General features: G+C 52.6%; 3 protein-coding genes across 3 annotated transcripts in view; 1 reads left to right on the top strand and 2 right to left on the bottom strand.

Annotated features, from left to right (window-relative positions):
- Positions 1 to 1,620: 1,620 nt before the first annotated feature.
- Positions 1,621 to 3,133, top strand: SWSAP1 (SWIM-type zinc finger 7 associated protein 1). Its single transcript, XM_025367929.1, has 2 exons — positions 1,621 to 1,900; positions 2,482 to 3,133. The coding sequence occupies exons 1-2, from the start codon at positions 1,652 to 1,654 to the stop codon at positions 2,983 to 2,985; spliced, it is 753 nt and encodes a 250-aa protein (XP_025223714.1). The 5' UTR covers positions 1,621 to 1,651; the 3' UTR covers positions 2,986 to 3,133.
- A 1,030-nt stretch (positions 3,134 to 4,163) lies between these two features.
- Positions 4,164 to 11,946, bottom strand: EPOR (erythropoietin receptor). Its single transcript, XM_025367425.1, has 8 exons — positions 11,697 to 11,946; positions 10,702 to 10,837; positions 9,217 to 9,392; positions 8,978 to 9,135; positions 8,341 to 8,494; positions 8,169 to 8,256; positions 5,645 to 5,732; positions 4,164 to 5,549 (listed from the first exon to the last, which is right to left on the bottom strand). The coding sequence occupies exons 1-8, from the start codon at positions 11,809 to 11,811 to the stop codon at positions 4,938 to 4,940; spliced, it is 1,527 nt and encodes a 508-aa protein (XP_025223210.1). The 5' UTR covers positions 11,812 to 11,946; the 3' UTR covers positions 4,164 to 4,937.
- A 6,364-nt stretch (positions 11,947 to 18,310) lies between these two features.
- RGL3 (ral guanine nucleotide dissociation stimulator like 3) overlaps positions 18,311 to 21,041 on the bottom strand; it is a 28,691-nt gene continuing 25,960 nt past the window's right edge. Inside the window, exon 16 of the mRNA XM_025367898.1 lies at positions 18,311 to 18,775. Coding sequence (XP_025223683.1) covers positions 18,657 to 18,775 — 119 coding nt within the window. The 3' untranslated portion in view covers positions 18,311 to 18,656. The remainder of the gene's footprint in view (positions 18,776 to 21,041) is intronic.

Raw genomic sequence — 21,041 nt, forward strand, 5'->3', positions numbered from 1 at the left:
CTTGATCTCCTGACCTCATGATCTGCCCACCTCAGCCTCCCAAAGTGCTGGGATTACAGGCATGAGCCACACCGCGCCTGGTGATATTAAAAATTAGTACCTGGCTAATTTTTAAGTATTTTGTAGAGATGGGGTCTCACTACATTGCCCAGGCTGGTCTTGAACTCTTGGCCTCAAGCAATCCTCCTGCCTTGGCCTCCCACAGCACTGGGACTACAGACATAAGCCACCATACCAGGCCTGTTTGTGCATCTGGAGTGTTGAAATGTGAGGTGAATCATGGGTTGTGTATCTGCTGGGGGATGGGGACTGAGGTGGGGTGTTTGACAGCGCAGTGTATCGGTGTGCTTCACTGTGTGTGTCTGCGTGTGTAGTGGCAATGTCATAGTTACGTGTTTTGCAAGAGAAAGGGTGTGGGGGATGAATGTGGGACAGAGTTTGTATGGGATGCTTTGTGTCAGGATAGGGCAAGGTTGGAGCATGTGCATGATGGAGATTCTGAAAATAGAATATATTCAGAGATGCCGTGGTGTGTGTGTGTTTGTGTGTGTGTGTGTGTGTGTAGAGGGGTGTGAGGGTGCCCAGCTGTGTGAGTGGGTGTGTTGGGGGATGTCGTGGAGCTGTTTTCTGGTCCCAGAGGGAGAGAGAAAGCCCAGGAAATCTCACTTTCTCCCTGCCCCTGGGTCTCCAGGCAACGGCACCACTTTAGAGTTACCAGGAGACAAGGTTGCCAGGGCAACACAGGCGTGAGTGGCAGCTCTGGGACGAAGTCTGGGTGAGAAGATTCAGCCAGGGATCACGATCATTCACTTTGTTCCTCCCTTTCTCCCTGTTTCTCATCAATCCCACTTCCCTTCCTTCATTGTCTTAACGAGCCTGTATTTGAGAACCTACAAATGTGCCAGGTGCTATTCTGGGTACTGGAGAACAGAAGTGAACAAGACAAACAATGTCCCTGCTGTATCTCTCCTTCAGTGTTTCAGCTCCTGTCTCTTTGTCTCTCCTGCTCCCTTCTTTGTCCTGCGGTCCTGCCTTCCCCCCGTACCACAAGGAAGGCCCCACAGAACCCCTTAGCCAGTGAGGAAGTTGAGAGCCTTCATCTCACAGACTTTCGGGGATGGCTGTGTCCCTAAGCCTGTGTCCCCAGACACACACTCCTGCCCATACTCAGGTGCACAGAAAGACAAGCACACAGCTCATCCCCCTCTTCAATTCTCAGTTGTCATTGGATGACATCAGCAAAACCACACACAAATACATGCCGATCACAATACTCCTCTGAGATATCATAAGCCCCATTTTACAGGAGGGCAAACTGAGGCTAGGCGACTTTAAAGAATATGTCACTCATTCTGGTCTGCTCCTCCAATTCTTAATCATTATATTTGTCTCATTAGCTGACAGTAACAGTATTCGTGCTAGTTCCCCCAGCAGCCTCCCTTAAGGAAGGGCCTTATTTCCCTATTTCCCTCGAATGCACCCTTTCCTCCGCATAGGTTCTAACCCTTCGCCCATTCACCAGAGGAATCGAGTTTTGATGGACAGATTCCTAAACCAATAGAGAAACTAAGTGAACTGTACCGAAGCAGCCTCGACTTGGGCGGGACTAAGACTGGGAAAGAGCCACCAATTGGACAGAGCTACGCGGCGAATGGCGGAGGCGCTGAGGCGGGTGCTGACCAGGGACAGTGCGGCCTGGTCCGGGGAGGAGAACACGCCTGCCGTCGGACCACCTTTGCTGCTTCTCGGCGCACCAGGGTCTGGAAAAACAGCGCTGCTATTTGCTGCGGCCCTAGAGGCGGCGGGGGAGGGCCAAGGCCCAGTCCTCTTCCTGACACGGAGGCCTCTACAAAGCCTGCCCCGCGGGACCGGAACGACTCTAGACCCAATGCGACTCCAGGTAACTGTGCGGTGGGAGCGGAGGCGTTCTAGCCAATGGTGGAGTAGATCCGGGACTATTGAGTGACAGGTAGACAAGCCCATGGAGGGGACGGTGGAAGGGCGGGCCAGGGCAGCCACGATGGGGCGGAGTCAGGCAGGCGCAGTGAGGGGTGGCACCACGCGGAGCTTAGTTAAGATTGAAGTGAGAGCCCATCCAATGATGGGCGGTGGTAGCAAGAGGCGGTGCCCGAAGGGTGAAGTCAGGCCCATCAAGGGGCGGGGCCAAGCTTGGGTCCATTCAGGGCCAGAGTTGGCTCCTGTTGGTGTCAAGGATGAGGTCAGACCGACAATGCTGTGGGAGGGTTTTCCGTGGAAAAAGTGCCCTAGAGATTTGGCCAAAAACAAGCAAAAATGGCTTGCCCTCAACTAATACTCGGCAGTGATGAGTGCTGGAAAAAGGGACGAATACAGGAATATTTAACCACTCTGAGCTGGTTCATCCTGGAACAAGGGAAACTATGCAAGAAGGCAGGGTTACTCTTGCGAGGAGTCTGGCTTCTTGTGCTGAATCCGGCCCTTTCCTTCTGTTTCTCCTTCTAGAAGATCCGCTTCCAGTACCCACCCTCAACCCGAGAGCTTTTCCGGCTCCTGTGCTCTGCCCATGAAGCCCCGGGGCCAGCCCCCTCCCTTCTGCTGCTCGATGGCCTAGAAGAGTACCTAGCGGAAGACCCAGAGCCCCAGGAAGCCGCCTACCTCATTGCCTTACTTCTAGACACAGCTGCCCACTTCAGCCACCGGCTTGGGCCTGGCCGGGACTGTGGGCTCATGGTGGCCCTCCAGACCCAGGAGGAGGCAGATAGTGGGGACGTCCTGCACCTGGCACTGCTCCAGCGGTATTTTCCTGCCCAGTGCTGGCTGCAGCCAGATGCACCAGGTCCAGGAGAACACGGCCTCCGAGCCTGCCTGGATCCAGGCGGGCTGGGCCCCAGAACAGAGTGGTGGGTGACTTTCCGATCAGATGGAGAAATGATGATTGCTCCATGGCCCACCCAGGCTGGTGACCCCAGCTCAGGCAAGGGTTCAAGCTCTGGAGGCCAGCCCTGAGCTTTGGTGGGTGAGCACCTCTCTGTGTTTCAGTTGCCCATGGCTACTTACCTCAGGGACATATGCAGATCCAAAGACCTAAACAATGTAAAGTGCTTTTTCTCTTTTAAAAGTATAGCATTATCTTGTATCTATTGTACCCAATCAATATATTGTTTAGTTTTGTTGCTTTAAACTTTATAAAAAGAGCTTCAGGCCGGGCGTGGTGGCTCATGCCTGTAATCCCAGCACTTTGGGAGGCTGAGGCAGGCAGGTTACCAGAGGTCAGGAGTTGGGAGACCAGCCTGCCCAACATGATGAAACCCTGTATCAACTAAAAATACAAAAAAAATTAGCTGGGTGTGGTGGCAGGTGCCTGTAATCCTAGCTACTCGGGAGGCTTAGGCAGGAGAATCGCTTGAACCCAGGAGGCGGAGGTTGCAGTGAGCCAAGATTGTGCCATTACACTCCAGCCTGGGCGACAAAGCGAGACTCCATCTCAAAAAAAAAAAAAAAAAGTTTCATGATAAACATAATCTTCTGAGACTTCCTTTTTGCACTCAACGTTGTTACTAAGATTCAGCTACATTTTTTTAGTTCATTCCTTTTTCCATATTGCATATAATTCCATGGGTGACTATACCCTGATTTCTTCATTAGATTGCCTTATTTACTGCTGTGAACATTCTTGCACACATGTCCTGGCACGTGTGTGTGTTTTCAGGGGCCGAGACAGGTGGATCACCTGAGGTCAGGAGTTGGAGACCAGCCCAGCCAACATGGTGAAACCCCGTCTCTACTAAAAATACAAAACTTAGCCAGGCGTGGTGGCTGGCACCTGTAATCCCAGCTACTTGGGAGGCTGAGACAGGAGAATGCTTGAACCCAGGAGGCAGAGGTTGCAGTGAGCTGAGATCGAGCCATTGCATTCCAGCCTGGGTGATGGAGATGAGACTCCGTCTCAAAAAAAAAAACAAAAAAAAACAGCCAGCCTTGGTGGTGCACGCCAGTAGTCCCAGCTACTCGAAAAGCTGAGGCAGGAGGATCACCTAAGCCCAGGAGGTCAAGGCTGCAGCGAACCATGTTGGAGGTACTGGGCTCCAGCCTATGTAACAGAGACCCTGTCTGTAGTTAAACCAAAACTCCCATTGAGTTACTTGCTGACACCAAGTGTCATCAGAGTACTCTCTTAGAACATGGCCTGATTCAGAATTATTATTATTGTTAGTTGCAGAGACTAGCTAGAGGCCCGTTAAACAGCTTTGCTCTTCCTGGGTGAAGAACTAAACTAAGTTTCCCAGCCTTTCCTGTGACTGGGGTCATGTGACTGTTCCCAGCCAATGAGGTGTGAGAAGAAAAGAGGAAGTCCATTTCCGGACCAGATCCCTCACATGGCCCATTGAGGGTCATTGCTGCCCGTTTTCTTCCCTTGCTGACTGGCAGTTTGTAGAATAGGGGATCCATCTAAGTACCCTAAGAGAAGGTAGAGCTACAGACTGGAAGAGTCTTATCCTCTGACTCATCCTGTGGATGGCTGCCCATTTGAGCTGAGTTAGGAGAGAGAAATCACTTAGTGTGGTAAGCCACTAAGATTTAGGAGCTGTTTAACATACTATTTTATGTTATGATTAGTATTCAGATTGCAGCTTCAGCTTCTGAACAAGCTCAAGAACTTTAACTTCTACCCCTATGGCCTACGCCCACGGGAAGATGGGACTTACAGAGTGTTTGTAAAAATCATGGTAGAAAAACTTACATACATATGTATATAAAGATAGATTAAAAAAAAAAAAACTATACATATTTAAAGATACTGCAAGGTTGTGATTTCCTGAGCAGGATGGACTGGGCAGACAAAATCAGCAATGCCCCTACTCCTGAGAGAGGCCTCGCCCTCCCTGTTCAGTAAGTCTTGAGTCTGCAACTGGCTCTCTGAGTCATATTGGATCCCCGATCATCTGCAGCCTGGTGTCCTAAGAGCAAGCCACATAGCTAGGGGGCAGAGGCTCAGCGGCTGGGATAAGGCTGTTCTCATAAGGGTTGGAGTAGGGGCCATCGGATAAGCCCCCTTGGGCTCCCTGGGAGTCCCCTGAGCTATAGTCAGTTGAGATGCCAGAGTCAGATACGACAAGGTACAGGTACTTTAGGTGGGGTGGGGTAGGGGGCAGCTCAGGGGACAGTGCCCATGGACGCAAGAGCTGGGAGCTGGGGTCCAGGATGGTGTACTCGAAGCTGGCAGCAGAGGCTCCCTCTGGGCTAGGCTTTGAGGCCAAAGCAGATGAGCAGGAGGATGCTTCTGAGCCTTCATCCATGGCCACTGTGTCCACACTGCCATCGGGCCCTGGGAGGTCCTCACTGGGCGGGTTCCGGGGCAGCAACCATTTGTCCAGCACCAGATAGGTATCCTGGGCATGCCCACTGCCCACCGGCTCCAGCAGGGGGCCCTCATCATCTGTCCCCGGCTCCACTGCCTGCATCGTCCCCCAGCAGCGCTCTGAGAGGACTTCCAGGGAGGCAGGTGGGTCCTCTGTGAAGGGGGTGCAGGGGCTCCACCACAGGCAGCCATCGTTCTGGTACAGCCACAGCTGAAGAAATAGCACCAGCCTGCTCAGAGAGGCCTGCAGTTTGGCTGCAAGAAGCAGGGAAGCCCAGGCACTGAGGGGACAACCAGGTCACCTACCTGGAAGTTACCCTTGTGGGTGGTGAAGAGGCCTTCAAACTCGCTCTCTGGGCTTGGGATGCCAGGCCAGATCTTCTGCTTCAGAGCCCTGTTGAAGCCGATAGAAACAGTTATATAGATATGACTCATTGAACACTCACCATACCCCCTCCACTCCCAGTCATAGGGGCACAGATACTCCTAGTCCCTGTGATCACAGTGGAGGCAGAGGAGTGCATCAGGGCTGGGGGACAGGGGTTTTGACTGAAGCATCAGCAAGGCCCTACAAAAGGGTAACTGGAACAGGGTATTGAAGGGTGCATAGGAGTTCAATATACCTTGGTCATTCTCCCTTTAATCCTGGCCATGGCCAGGTGCAGTGGCTTACACCAGCACTGTAATCCCAGCACTTTGGGAGGCTGAGGTGGGAGGATCACTTGAACCCAGGAGTTCAAGGCCACCCTGGAAAACATAGTGAGACCCCATCTCTAAAAAAAAAAAAAAAAAAAAAAGGCTGGGCGCGGTGGCTCAAGCCTGTAATCCCAGCACTTTGGGAGGCCGAGACGGGCGGATCATGAGGTCAGCAGATCAAGACCATCCTGGCTAACCCGGTGAAACCCCGTCTCTACTAAAAAATACAAAAAACTAGCCGGGCAAGGTGGTGGGCGCCTGTAGTCCCAGCTACTCGGGAGGCTGAGGCAGGAGAATGGCGTAAACCCGGGAGGCGGAGCTTGCAGTGAGCTGAGATCCGGCCACTGCAGTCCAGCCTGGGCAACAGAGCGAGACTCCGTCTCAAAAAAAAAAAAAAAAAAAAATCAAAAAACCAAAACCCTGGCCCAGACTTTTCCAGGAGGTCCATGATGTCACTTCATAGATAAATATTATGTTGTTATGTTACCTTCTGGAGTAATGAGAGAAGGCATTCAGAATAAAATCCAAGCTGGGCACGGTTGCTCATGCCTATAATCCCAGCGCTTTGAGAGGCTGATGTGAGCAGATCACCTGAGGTCAGGAGTTCGACACCAGCCTGGTCAACATGGTAGAATCCCGTCTCTACTAAAACTACAAAATTAGCAGGGCATGCACGCCTGTGATCCCAGCTACTCGGGCAGTTGAGGCAGGAGAATCGCTTGAACCGGGAGGTGGAGATTGCAGTGAGCCAAGACTGCTGCACTGTACTCCAGCCTGGGCAACAAGAGTGACTCTGTCTCAAAAACAACAACAACAACAAAAAAAATCCAAACTCCTCCCCACAACCCTGCAGAAGGCCCTGGATTATATGACCCCTGTCACCTCCCTCATCTCAACATCTGCCACATCCCCTTACATACTGCTCTAGCTATGTGGCAATTCATTTTCTTTTTTTTTTTTTTTTAGACGGAGTTTCACTCTTGTTGCCCAGGCTGGAGAGCAATGGTGCAATCTCGGCTCACCCACAACCTCCACGTCCCGGGTTCAAGCGTTTCTCCTGCCTCAGCCTCTCGAGTAGCTGGAATTACAGGCGTAATGTGCCACCACACTTGGCTAATTTTGTATTTTTAGTAGAGACAGGGTTTCTCCATGTTGGTCAGGCTGGTTGCAAACTCCGAACCTCAGGTGATCCGTCTGCCTCGGCATCCCAAAGTGCTGGGATTACAGGCGTGAGTCACCGCACCTGGCCCTGCGGCCCTGCCATGTGACAATTCTTGAAGCTGGCTGAATATTCCAATCTCATTCCCACCTCAGGGCCTTTGCACTTGCCATTTCTTCTCCCCACTTTTCAAGCAGCTGCTTCCTTCCAACCTTCAGGTTTCCACTGTGATGTCACCTCCTCCTGGAGGCCTTCCCTGATCATCCTGTCATGTCCCCACATCCTGTTTGTTTCTTTGATATCACTCATTATAATTTATCATCAATTATTTCTTGGGTCCCTTGTTTGTTGACTTGAGATCCACAAGGTCAGAGACTTGTGGTCAGGCTCTGGCTTGTTCTGCATTCTCTCTCCAGTGCCTGGCACAAGTTTGGCACTCAGTATGTATTTTCCAACCAAGTAAATGAACAGGGCCATGAAAGACAACTAGAAGATTGCTTAGCGGACAAGGCAGGAAGGGTATTTCAGACAGAGGGAACAGGATGGGCAAAAGCTTGGGGGTGTGAAACCACCTGGTGTGTGCTTGGAATTACAAATACCTCAGAAAGGTTGGTCTGACCATAGTGTCTGAGGAGCTTGACTGCAGGGGTGGGAGGCATTCAGGGGCTTAAATTCTTTCACTAAATTCATCTAGTTGATTTTACAAAGGTGATGACATTGGGGAAAGGAACTAGCAAAGGGACCCAAGAAATGGCAGCCCCTGATGTAGAAGGAAAATCAGGTGAAAGTCCCCAAAAGCAGAAAATGTTAACATTCTGGTCTAGTCTGGCATGCATCCCAGCCCTGCCACTGACGTGACTCCTTACTGCATGACCTTGGGCAAGTGCGTGTCTCTCTCTGAGCCTAGGTTTCCATAGTGAAAGAGGACCGTTGGCGAGGAGGAGTCTGGGCCCAGCGCCCGAATGGGGAGCTCACCGGCGGTGGGACAGCAGGGCGAGCACGGTCAGCAGCACCAGGATGAGCACGAGGATGAGGGAGAGCGTCAGGATGAGGGGGTCCAGGTCTGAGAGGCAGGGAGGAAGTCAGGGCGGTGGGCTTGCCCGGTGGTTCGCCCCGGCTCCTCCTACACCCCTGCCTGGGGCCTCACCGCTAGGCGTCAGCAGCGACACAGGCTCCGACCAGGCGCTCCAGAAGCCGCCGAAGCTCGGCTCAGCCATACGCGCGCGGACGGCGAAGGTGTAGCGCGTCCGGCCCCTCAGGTTGCTCAGCACACATTCGGTGCGGCCCTCCAGGATCTCCACCTAGGGGCGGAACCAGGGCGAGGGAGGCGAGTCAGACAAAAATAGAGCACATGGGGGGCGGGCCCTGGTGGAACCGAGCCAATCAGAGGAAGGAAAAACCGTGCCCTAGAATCGCAATGGGACCAATAAGAGTAGGGGGAGGAGCCCAAGAAAACTCGGGGCCAATCAAAGAGAGAGACTCTGGTACCAAGGGGCGGGACCCGGGTAATTTAATAACTGGGCTAGCAGGCGAAAAGGGAGCCGGGCGCTAAAGGGGTCTAGGGTTACGAGCCAGAGGGAGAAGGGGTTGGGGTTCAGCAGGCTTGCGAGGACGTTAGGAAAGGGGGCGTGTCTGTGGGCGTGGAACGGTCTTCAGCACCAGGGTAATGGGATGTGGGATGTCACGGACCGGCCCTGGAGGCGGCACCGGGTGCGACCTCGAGAGGCGTGGCTGGGCAGTAGTCAGTGGAGCTCTGGGGGCTGGGCCGTAGGGGCTGGCCTCACCCTCTGCACGCTCCCTGCGCCGTTGCCGGCCGAGACGTCCACCTCGTAGCGGATGTGGGACGTCATGGGTGCCTCAGGCGGCGGGAGCCAGCGCAACACTATGTGGCCGCTCTCGTCAGCCAGCCGCGCCACCAGCCCCACGGGAGCGTCCAGGAGCACTGCAGGCATGGGGGTCGGTCAGGAGGGCGAGGACCGAGACCCCTCTCCTCCGACCACTCCTCCATTCCCAGAGCGCTTACCTACTTCATTGATGTGGATGATACGGTGATATCGCGGAGCGCCGGAGGCTGCTGTGACGCGCAACTCTAGGGGCACGAAGCTCGACGTGTCGGCTGTAGGCAGCGAACACCAGAAGCGCACCGCACCACGAGCCGTGGGAGCCTGGTGCAGGCGACAAAGCTTCCATGGCTCATCCCTGTGCGCCCAGGGACCCGGGAGGGAAGGGAGCAAGTTGGGAGTGTGGACCGGGGAGTTTGCGTTACCGGCCTGTGGGGGACTGTATGTGTCTATGTCTCGCCTTGTGTGTGTGACAAGGTCTTCCTTTGTCGCCCAGGCTGGAGTGCAGTGGCGCTATCATGGCTCACTGCAGCCTCAAATTCTGGGGCTTAAGGAATCTTCCCACCTCAGCTTCCCAAGTATTTGAGACCACAGACACGCGCCACCACGCCGGTTTTTGTTGTTGTTGTTGTTGTTTTGAGACGGAGAGTTTCACTCTCGTTGCCCAGGCTGGAGTGCAATGGCGCTATCTCGGCTCATCGCAACCTCCGCCTCCCGGGTTCAAGCGATTCTCCTGCCTCAGACTCCCAAGTAGCTGGGATTACAGGCATGCCCCACCACGCCCGCCTAATTTTGTATTTTTAGTAGAGACAGGGTTTCTCCATGTTGGCCAGGCTGGTCTCAAACTCCCGACCTCAGGTGATCCGCCCGCCTCAGCCTCCCAAAGTGCTGGGATTACAGGCCTGAGCCACCGCGCCCAGTCTTTTTTTTTTTTTTTTTTTTTTTTTTTGAGATGAAGTCTCGCTCTGTCGCCCAGGTTGGAGTGCAGTGGCGCGATCTCGGCTCACTGCAATCTCCGCCTCCTGGGTTCAAGCGATTCTCCTGCCTCAGCCTCCCGAGTAGCTGGAACTACAGGCGCCCGCCACCACGCCCGGCTAATTTTTTGTATTTTTAGTAGAGAGGGGGTTTCACCGTGTTAGCCAGGATAGTCTCGATCTCCTGACCTCGTGATCCGCCCGCCTCGGCCTCCCTAAGTGCTGGGATTAGAGGCTTGGGCCACCGCGCCGGGCATTTTTTTTTTTTTTTAAGAGACGGGGATATCGCTGTGTTGCCCTTTCTGGTCTTGAACTCCTGGGCTCAAGCAATTCTCCCGCCTCGACCTCCCAAAGAGTTGGTATTACAGTCATGAGTCACTGCTGGTCTCCTTTTGGATACTACCTCGAGAGGGCGTCCCAGCGCCGATGTAGTAACGCCTAACCCTCGAGTTGGAGGCGTTGTTATCCCAGCCTGATGTTTGGGGTCGCGTTCCAGCGGTGATCGCGGGAGTGTTCGCGCCCCGGCCCATAGGGGGCGTGCCAGCCCTGGACCCGCAGGGTTCCCTCCAGTGACCACGACTGGAGGCGCCTTCGGGCCTCAAACAGCCGGGGACTTCCGAGGCTACGACCTCCAAGGAGCTCTGCCCCACCCGCTCCCTCCGCCCGAGGAGGCGCCCGCCGGATCAGACTCACTCGAGGTGGTAGGAGAAGCTGTAGTTGTCTGGGCTCACCCCAGCACTCGCCGCTTCCTCCCAGAAACACACCAAGTCCTCCAACCGCTCGGTGAAGCACAGAAGCTCTTCGGGTCCGCGGGCCACCAGCAAGGCCGCTGGGGAGGGGCGACAAAGGAAGGGCATGGGGGTCTGAGCTCTGTCCTCGGAAGACAGCCCCCTCCTCTTCCCTCCCGCAGCCTGGGCGGACCCGATAAGAAAAAAGCCCCGCCCTGACATCTTCCCAAGCGGGGCCCTTGGAGGGGTCTGCAGAGGTGGTGGCCTCCTAATTCCCAGAGGCAAGTTGCTCGCCTTACAGTCCCTCGCCGTCACCACTCGCGCACACCTGCCCACCCTGCGGCCAGCTGAGCTGGTCGCGGAGTTCAAGACCTTGAGCTCGGGGCTGCCAGCCCCGCCCCAGCCTAGGACTTGCGCGCGGCTGGGGGAGCGTGCGGAGAGGCGGGCCCCCTATCTGCCCCGGCAGGCTCCCCGCCGACCGATAGCGCCAACCGTGTACCCCGCCTCCCTCCCTCCACCGGGCCGGGCAAGTGATCTGGCGCCCTCAGGCAAACCGTGTTTACAGTAACCTGTGGCTTGGCCCCTCTAACTCGGACCTGGGCTTTATCCTCCCACCCCTAGGGAGGGTCGTCTGGGTGCCCACCCCCCAGGGACCTTAGCACCAAGCCTGCGCCCTTAGGATTTAGCATGTCCCAGACTCCCTGAAAAGGTAAAACGGGAACCGTAAGCCTACTCTAGCTCTTCCCCAGGACGCGATCAGGAGTCTTGAATCCTAACATGTCCCACCCCACCCCCGCCCATCCAGGACCCAGTCTAAGGGTTCAGATGCCAGCTTGGCCCCCAGGACCCGGTCTGGAAGTCCAGAAATAGGCATAGCCGCCAGGACCTAGGTTGGGAGTTCAGGCCCCAGCATGGTTCTGCAGGCTCCAGTGTAGGGGTCCACACGCAGCTCATCCTTACCTTTGCTCTCAAACCTGGGGTCCGGGAGGTTGGGCGGGGTCGCCCAGGCGGCCCCAGCGAGCAGGAGACAAAGGGAGCCGACCTGGGGCCACAAGGACGCCCCGAGGTGGTCCATGATACAGCTCCCGCCACGGGGAGCCCAGGGCTCCTGCCCCTCTGTCCCCCGCCCCTGGCACAGTCCACAGCTGGGTCAGCAGCTGCCTCCGCCGGACGCAGCTGACCAGGCCCTTCCCTACCAGGCGCCTCTAAGTGGCAGATCCCCGAGGGGGCGGGGCCAACACAGCCTGGGTAGAGATAAGTGTCTGGCGGGAGGGGGCAGGGGCCCTTCCCGGGCCCAGAGGCCGCTTGGGTGCAGGGGAGGGAGTTGGGCTGCAACACCTCCCGTTCTGGCTTCAGACATCCTTTTTTTTTTTTGCTATGTGGCCCTGGACAGGTGACTTACCTTACCTGAGCTTCAGACTTCTCATCTATAAAATCTAGCCTGGCACATAGCAAACATTCCAAAAAATGTATCTACTGATTTTATCGCAGAAATCAGCATCTCTTTCCAGCCTGGAAATAATTTTCTTTTCTTTCTTTCTTTCTTTCTTTCTTTCTTTCTTTCTTTCTTTCTTTCTTTCTTTCTTTCTTTCTTTCTTTCTTTCTTTTCCTTCCTTCCTTCTTTCTTTCTTTCCTTTTTTCTTTCCTTTCTTTCTCTCTGTCTTCCTTTTCTTTCTTTCTTTCATTCCTTTCGTTTCTTTCTTTCTTTCCTTCCTTCTTTCTTTCCTTTCTCTCTCCTTCCTTCCTTCCTTTCTTCCTTCCTTCCCTTCCTCCCTCCCTCCTTCCTTCCTTCCTTCTTTCTTTCCTTCTTTCTCTCTCCTTCCTTCCTTCTTTCTTTGCTTCTTTCTCTCTCCTTCCTTCCTTTCTTTCTTCCCTCCCTCCCTCTCTTCTTTCTTTCTTTCTTTCTTTCTTTCTTTCTTTCTTTCTTTCTTTCTTTCTTTCTTTCTTTCTTTCTTTCTTTCTTTCTTTCTTTCTTTCTTTCTTTCTTTCCTTCCTTTTCTCCCCTTCCTTCCTTCCTTCCTTCCTTCCTTTTCTCTCTCTCTTTCTGCCTCAGTCAGGGTGTTGCTCTGTCACCCAGGCTGCAGTGCAGTGGCACAATCATAGCTCACTGCAGCCTCTGTACTGAAGCAATCTTCCCACAGCACCTAGCTCATTTTTAAAATTCTTTGTAGAGATGGGATCCCACTATGTTGTCCAGGCTTGTCTTGAAATCCCGGGCTTAAGCAATCCTCCAGCCTCCATCTCTCAACTACTGGGATTACCAGAGTCACTGAAGCTGACCAATAATAATCCTTATAACGACCAGCAGTTGAGTGTTTGCACAGTGCTAAACCATGCTCCTGGACAGTATGTATAATATGTGAGATTTTCATTTATGAATTTTCGGGAAAAAAATTTTACCACCCACATTTTTATTCTCTTGGGCTGGGCCCGGTGGCTCACGCCTATAATCCCAGCACTTTGGGAGGCCGATGCAGGCAAATCACTTGAGGTCAGGAGTTCGAGACTAGCCTGGCCAACATGGTGAAATCCCATCTCTTCTAAAAATACAAAAATTAGCCAGGCGTGGTGGTGTGCGCCTGTAATCCCAGCTACTCGAGAGGCTGAGGCAGGAGAACTGCTTGAATCTGGGAGATGAAGATTGCAGTGAGCCAAGATCACGCTACTGCACTCCAGCCTGGGCAACAAACAGAGTGAGACTCTGCTCAAAAAATAATAATTGGCTGGGCGCAGTGGCTCACGCCTGTAATCCCAGTACTTTGGGAGGCTGAGGCAGGTGGATCATGAGGTCAGGAGTTCGAGACCAGCCTGGCCAACATGGTGAAACCCTGTCTTTACTGAAAATACAAAAATTAGCCAGACGTAGGCTGGGTGCGGTGGCTCATGCCTGTAATCCCAGCACTTTGGGAGGTCGAGGAGGGCAGATCATGAGGTCAAGAGATCGAGACCATCCTGGCCAACATGGTGAAACCCTGTCTCTACCAAAAATACAAAAATTAGCTGGGCGTGGTGGTCCATGCCTGTAAATCCCAGCTACTTGGGAGGCTGAAGCAGGAGAATCGCTTGAACCCAGGAGCCAGAGGTTTCAGTGAGCCGAAATGGTGCCATTGCACTCCAGCCTGGCAACACAGCAGGACTCCATCTCAAAAAAAAAAAAAAAAATTAGCCTGGCGTGGTGTCATGCGCCTGTAATCCCAGCTACTCAGGAGGTTGAGGCAGGAGAATCACTTGAAACTGGAAGGCAGAGGTTGCAGTGAGCTGAGACTCCAGCCTGGGCAACAAGATCCAAACCCTGTCTCAAAAAAATAAATAAATAAAAATAAAAATTTAAAAAAATGAAATAAAATAGCAATACTCCCACCCCGTTGCTATTAAGAAGGTGGGTTTTTTTGTTTTTGTTTGCAGCCAATGTGCTTATTGTCACCTGACATGTATTTGATGTTTTGTTATTGATTTGCTGCTACTTACTACTCCATGAAAGCAGGCTTTTTTTTTTTTTAAGATGGCATCTGGCTCTGTCACCCAGTTTAGAGTGCAATGGTGCGATCTCGGCTCACTGCAGCCTTTGCCTCTCCGATTCAAGCGATTCTCCTTCCTCAGCCTCCAGAGTAGTTGGGACTGGCCGGGCGCGGTGGCTCAAGCCTGTAATCCCAGCACTTTGGGAGGCCGAGACGGGCGGATCACGAGGTCAGGAGATGGAGACCATCCTGGCTAACACAGTGAAACCCCGTCTCTACTAAAAAATACAAAAAACTAGCCGGGCGAGATGGCGGGCGCCTGTAGTCCCAGCTACTCGGGAGGCTGAGGCAGGAGAATGGCGTAAACCCGGGAGGCGGAGCTTGCAGTGAGCTGAGATCCGGCCACTGCACTCCAGCCCTGGCGACAGAACCAAACTCCATCTCAAAAAAAAAAAACAAAAAAACAAAAAAAACAAAAACAAAAAAAACAGAGTAGTTGGGACTACAGGTGTGTCCCACCACATCCAGCTAATTTTTTGTATTTTTAGTTGAAACGGGGTTTTGCTGTGTTGGCCAGGCTTGTCCCGAACTCCTGACCTCAAGTGATTCCCCCCTGCCTCAACTTCCCAAAGTGCTGGGATTACTGGCATGAGCCACTGAGCCCAGCTAGGCAGGGATTTTTGTGTGTGTGTGTAGTCTCGCTCTTGTTGCCCAGGCTGGAGTGCAATGACAGGATCTCGGTTCACTACAACTCCCGCCTTGCGGGTTCAAGTGATTCTCCTGCCTCCACCTCCCAGGTAGGTGGGATTACAGGCGCTTGCCAACACGCCCGGTTATTATTTATTTATTTATTTATTTATTTATTTATTTTGGAGATGGAGTCTCGCTCTGTCACCCAGGCTGGAGTGCAGTGGCGCGATCTCCACTCACTGCAAGCTCTCTCTTCCAGGTTCACGCCATTCTCCTGCCTCAGCCTCCCGAGTAGCTGGGACTACAGGCGCCCGCCACCGCGCCCGGCTAATTTTTTTGTATTTTTAGTAGAGACGGAGTTTCACCGTGTTCGCCAGGATGGTCTTGATCTCCTGACCTCGTGATCTGCCCACCTCGGCCTCCCGAAGTGCTGGGATTACAAGTGTGAGCCACCGCGCCCGGCCTCAGGCAGGGATTTTTTTTTTACCCTTTTGTTCTTTGCTGTATCCCCAGCATATAGAACAGGGCCTGGCACACAGTAGAAGCTCAAGAAATATTTTATGGAGTTAAAGACTAGAGATGTAGAGAAAATCAAGTTGAGAGAGGTAGAGAAACAGCTGATCTCGTGTTAGCCACTGGCACAACTGTGCCTGACCAACCCTGCCCTTTTTTTTTTTTTTTTTTTTTTTGTTTGAGACAGAGTCTCGCTCAGTCGCCCAGGCTGGAGTGCAGTGGTGCGATCTCGGCTCACTGCAAGCTCCGCCTCCCAGGTTCTCGCCATTCTCCTGCCTCAGCCTCCGGAGTAGCTGGGACTACAGGCGCCCGCCACCACGCCTGGCTAATTTTTTTTGTATTTTTAGTAGAGAGGGGGTTTCACCGTGTCGGCCTGGAGGGTCTCGATCTCCTCACCTGGTGATCCACCCGTCTCAGCTTCCCAAAGTGCTGGGATTACAGGCGTGAGCCACCGCGCCCGGCCACCCCTGCGCTTTTAAAAAACGGAAGTCAATGCAAATCTCTTCCTCAGGAAATTGATATTTAGATTGTGCATGTATGTGAGAGGGAGGTAGAATAAACAAGATGGACACCTGTTTCATAACTTTGGTCACAATAAATTATTATGAATGACAAACCGGCCCCAGAGTTAAATGCATGTTTACTGGAGTTCAATCAATATTTGAACACCAACCACTTACCATGGAACCTTGAATACACTACTTAACCCTCCCTTGTCTCAGTTATTCATGTATAAAATGTGGAAGATAGCCTGGCTGACGTGGTGAGATCTCGTCTCTATAAAACATGTTTGTTTGTTTGTTTTTCAAGTAAGCCAGATGAGGTGGTGCACGTCTGTGGTCCTAGCTACTCGCGAGGCTGCGGTGGGAGGATCACTTGAGCCCAGAAGGTGGAGGCTGCAGTGAACCATGTTCATGCCACTGCACTCCAGCCTGGGTGACAGAGTGAGACCCCATCTCTACAAAACATTTTGTTTGTTTGTTTTTTGTTTTGTTTTGTTTTTGAGAGACGGAGTCTTTCTCTGTGGCCCAGGCTGGAGTGCAATGGCACCATCTCGGCTCACTGCAACCTATTTCCCGGATTCAAGCGATTCTTCTGCCTCAGCTTCCTGAGTAGCTGGGACTACAGATGTGTGCCACCATGCCCAGCTAATTTTTATATTTGTTTAGTAGAAACGGGGTTTCACTATATGTTGGCCAGGCTGGTCTCGAACTCCTGACCTCAAGTGATGCGCCTGCCTTGGCCTCCCAAAGTGTTGGAGTGTTGGGATTACAGGCATGAGCCACTGTGCCCGGCCACCTTTATTTATTTATTTATTTTTATTTTTTGAGATGGAGTCTTGCTCTGTCGCCCAGGCTGGAGTGCAGTGGCTGGATCTCAGCTCACTGCAAGCTCCGCCTCCCGGGTTTACGCCATTCTCCTGGCTCAGCCACGAGGTCAGGAGATCGAGACCATCCTGGCTAACACGGTGAAACCCCGTCTCTACTAAAAATACAAAAAACTAGCCGGGTGAGGTGGCGGGCGCCTGTAGTCCCAGCTACTCAGGAGGCTGAGGCACGAGAATGGCGTGAACCCAGGAGGCGGAGCTTGCAGTGAGTGGAGATCGCGCCACTGCACTCCAGCCTGGGCGACAGAGGGAGACTCTGTCTCAAAAAAAAAAAAAAAAAAAAAAAGAGAGGCATATCACCCCAAAAACTGTTGGGGAAGGAAGTTCTAAACCCTCTTTGTGTGATAAGATCCTTTATTTATTTATTTATTGAGACGTGATCTCACTGTATTGCCCAGGCTGGTCTCGAACTCCTGAACTTAAGTGATCCTCTTACCTCCACCTCCCAAAGTACTGGGATTACCCTCCTGAGCCACTGTGTCCAGCCAGACAGGGTCCTCTCTGGCATCTGGGTTCAGTGTCATACCCCACCCAACACCTTTCTTAGGGCTCTTAGTTGTTTTTTTTTTTTTTTTTTTGAGACAGAGTCTCGCTTAGTCGCCCAGGCTGGAGTGCAGTGGCGCGATCTCGGCTCACTGCAAGCTCCGCCTCCCGGGTTCACGCCATTCTCCTGCCTCAGCCTCCCGAGTAGCTGGGACTACAGGCGCCCGCCGCCTCGCCCGGCTAATTTTTTGCATTTTTAGTAGAGACGGGGTTTCACCATGTTAGCCAGGATGGTCTCGACCTCCTGACCTCGTGATCCGCCCGCCTCGGCATCCCAAAGTGCTGGGATTACAGGCGTGAGCCACCGCGCCCGGCCTAGTTTTTGTTTTTGAGACAGGGTCTCCCTCTGTCCTCCAGGCTGGAGTGCAGCAGCCCAGTCACTGCTCACTGCAGCTTCAACCTCCCGGGGCTCTGGTGATTCTCCCACCTCAGCCTCCCAAGTAGGTGGGATTACAGTCTCATACCACCACGCTCAGCACATTTTTTGCTTGTTTGTTTGTTTATTTTTGAGATAGGGTCTTGCTCTGTCACCCAGGCTGGAGTGCAGTGGCACTATCTCTGCTCACTGCAGTCTCCACTTTCCGGGTTCAAGCAATTCTCTTGCCTCAGCCTCCACAGTAGCTGGGGTTACAGGCACATGACACCATCCCTGGCTAATTTTTTTGTACTTTTAGTAGAAGACAGGGTTTTGCCATGTTGGCCAGGCTGGTCTCGAACTCCTGACCTCAGGTGATCCGCCTGCCTTGGCCTCCCAAAGCGCTGGGATTACAGGCGTGAGTCACCGCACCCAGCCAAATTTTTGTATTTTTTGTAGAGACAGGATCTTGTTATGTTGCCCAGGCTGGTCTTGGCTCTTAGGTTTTTCTCTCTCTGTGTTTGTGTGTGTGTGTGTGTGTGTGTGTGTGTGTGTGTGTGTGGTTGTTTTCCTTTATCTTGATAAAGGGTGAACGTGGCACACAGGCGCAAAATAAACAAGACTGACACCTGTTTCATAACTCTGGTCACTATTTTCATCTGCATCTGTCACTTCTGATGCATCTCCAACATTTGTAACATTTCTCTGGGGAGGGATCTGACGTACCCATGCCCCACCCCTTTCTATATTTATGAGATTGAGCTGTCCACCAGCCACCCATGGGCTGATGTCTTTGGAATATGGATCTAGTACCAACAGGGTCATGAAAAGAGATGGGGTCCAATGGGCTACAGTTGGGGGGTGGTCCCGGGATACAGAGTATAGTAGCTTCTATTGGGGGATGGCGGCTTTCCAGGAGAGGAGTCACAAGCTTGCCTGTGGGACTTGTGTCTTGCAGGGAGGACACAGCTGCCTCAGGTCGGGGAGACAGACAGAGTGTGCCGGGTCCCCTCTTTCCGCCGTAGCATGAAGTCTCCGGGGGCGGCTGGACTCATGGCATAGAAGACGTTGGCATTGTCAGGAATCAGGAGCTCTGGTCAGGAGTGGAGACGGTGGTAATAGACCCTCACAACCTTGTGTCACCCTCACAGAGTACCCAGGAACCTATTACCACTCAACCTCGAACCTGAACAGCCGTGGGTCCCTCTGCAGCTACTGCCAAGCAAGCTCATTCTGCTCTCACTGGGAATCTGGACAACTTCTCACTTGAAAACCTGCACCACCTCAAGCCTTCCCTTATCAAAAGCCTGGGCAACCTCCTAACATTCTCCCCCTCATCACAGACAAGGCAACCTGCAGTAAAAGTTTGGGCACACTGGCGGGGCGCGGTGCCTCACGCCTGTAGTCCCAGCACTTTGGGAGGCCTAGGTGGGTGGAATTCGAGACCAGTCTGGCCAACATGGTGAAACCCCGTCTCTACTAAAAACACCAAAAAAATGATCTGGGTGTGGTGGCACATGCCTGTCATCCCAGCTACTCAGAAGGCTGAGGCAGGAGAATCACTTGAACCCGGGAGGTGGAGGTTGCGGTGAGCCGAGATGCTGCCATTGCATTCCAGCCTGGGCAACAGCGCAAAACTCCATCTCAAAAAAAAAAAAAAAAAAAAAGGCAACCTGCAGTAAAAGTTTGGGCGAACTTAGACCACCCTAGACCAGCCCCCCAGACAACTTCCTGCTCATCCCACCCCTCCCCCACAACCACTTCCAGCCCATCTCATGCTGCTGTCACCTTGAACAACTTCCCGCTTCCAGCCTGCACGTGCTTGTGGCCTCACACTCAGCACCTGAACAACCTGAAGCATCTGTCCTAATATCCAGCCAACCTCATGCCATGTACTTCAGCGTGAATACCCTCAATCCCTTGCTTCTCCCTGTCAGACAGGACAACCTCATGCTTCCCTGCTATCCATTTGGCTCTCTCCCATCCCAAGTTCAGATCACTTCAGGGTTCCGGGGGTGAACAAACCTACTTCCTCACAAATCCAAGGCCAGATGCCCTTTAGTCTCCCATCCCTACAGGTTGAGCCTGAACAACCTCACCATGATGCTACAAACTTAAGATCAGGCAAACTTCTACACTCCCTTCTCTCACTTGACCCTAGACAACCATTTTTTTTTTTTTTTTTTTTTTTTTTTGAGACAGAGTCTTGCTCTCTCGCCAGGCTGGAGTGCAGTGGCGCAATCTCGGCTCACTCCAGCCTCCGCCTCCCGGGTTCAAGCAATTCTCGTGCCTCAGCCACCCGACTAGGCGTGTGCCACCACATCCAGCTAATTTTTGTATTTTTAGTAGAGACAGGGTTTCACCATGTTGCAAAGCTGGTCTCGATCTCTTGACCTTGTGATCTGCCCGCCTTGACCTCCCAAAGTGTTGAGATTACAGGCATGAGCCACCGCGCCTGGCCTTTTTTTTTTTTTTTTTAAATCGAGACAGGGTCTTGCTCTGTCGCCCAGACTGGTGTGATCTCAGTTCACTGCAGCCTCCACCTCCTAGGGTCCAGTGATCTTCCCACCTCAGCCTCCTCAGTAGTTGGGACTACAGGCACATGCCACCATGCTCAGCTAATTTATGTATGTGTGTGTGTGTATATATATATATATATTTTTTTTTCTTTTTTTTTTCTTTTTTTTGAGACAGAATCTTGCTCTGTCACCAGGCTGGAGTGCAGTGGTACGATCTTTGCTCACTGCAACCTCCACCTCCTGGGTTCAACCGATCCTTCCGCCTCAGCCTCCCAAGTAGCTGGGACTACAGGCACTTGCCACCAAGCCCAGCTAATTTTTTTTCGTATTTTTAGTAAAGACAGGGCTTCACTATGTTGGCCAGGCTGGTCTCGAACTCCTGACCGCAAGTGATCCATCCGCTTTGGCCTCCCAAAGTGTTGGGATTATAGGCATGAGCCACCACGCCCAGCCAATTTCTGTACTTTTTTATAGATGGAGTCTCGTCATGTTGCCCAGGCTGGTCTCAAACTCCTGAGCTCAGACAATCCACCCACCTTGGCCTCCCAAAGTGTTGGGATTACAGTTGTAAGCCACCATGCCCAGCCCATCCTACAAATTTAAGGCCAGACAACCATCTACACTCGCTTCTGTCACTTGTCCGTGGACAATCTTTTTTTTGTTTGTTTTTTTTTTTGAGACCGAGTCTCACTCTGTTACCCAGGATGGAGTGCAATGGCGCGATCTTGGCTCACTGCAACCTCCGCCTCCCAGGTTCAAGTGATTCTCTTGCCTCAGCCTCCCGAGTAGCTGGGATTACAGGCGCCTGAACCACGCCCAGCTATTTTTTTGTTTTGTTTT

The sequence above is a fragment of the Theropithecus gelada genome, chromosome 19 (assembly GCF_003255815.1).
Source record: "Theropithecus gelada isolate Dixy chromosome 19, Tgel_1.0, whole genome shotgun sequence".
Classification (NCBI taxonomy): Eukaryota; Metazoa; Chordata; class Mammalia; order Primates; family Cercopithecidae; genus Theropithecus; species Theropithecus gelada.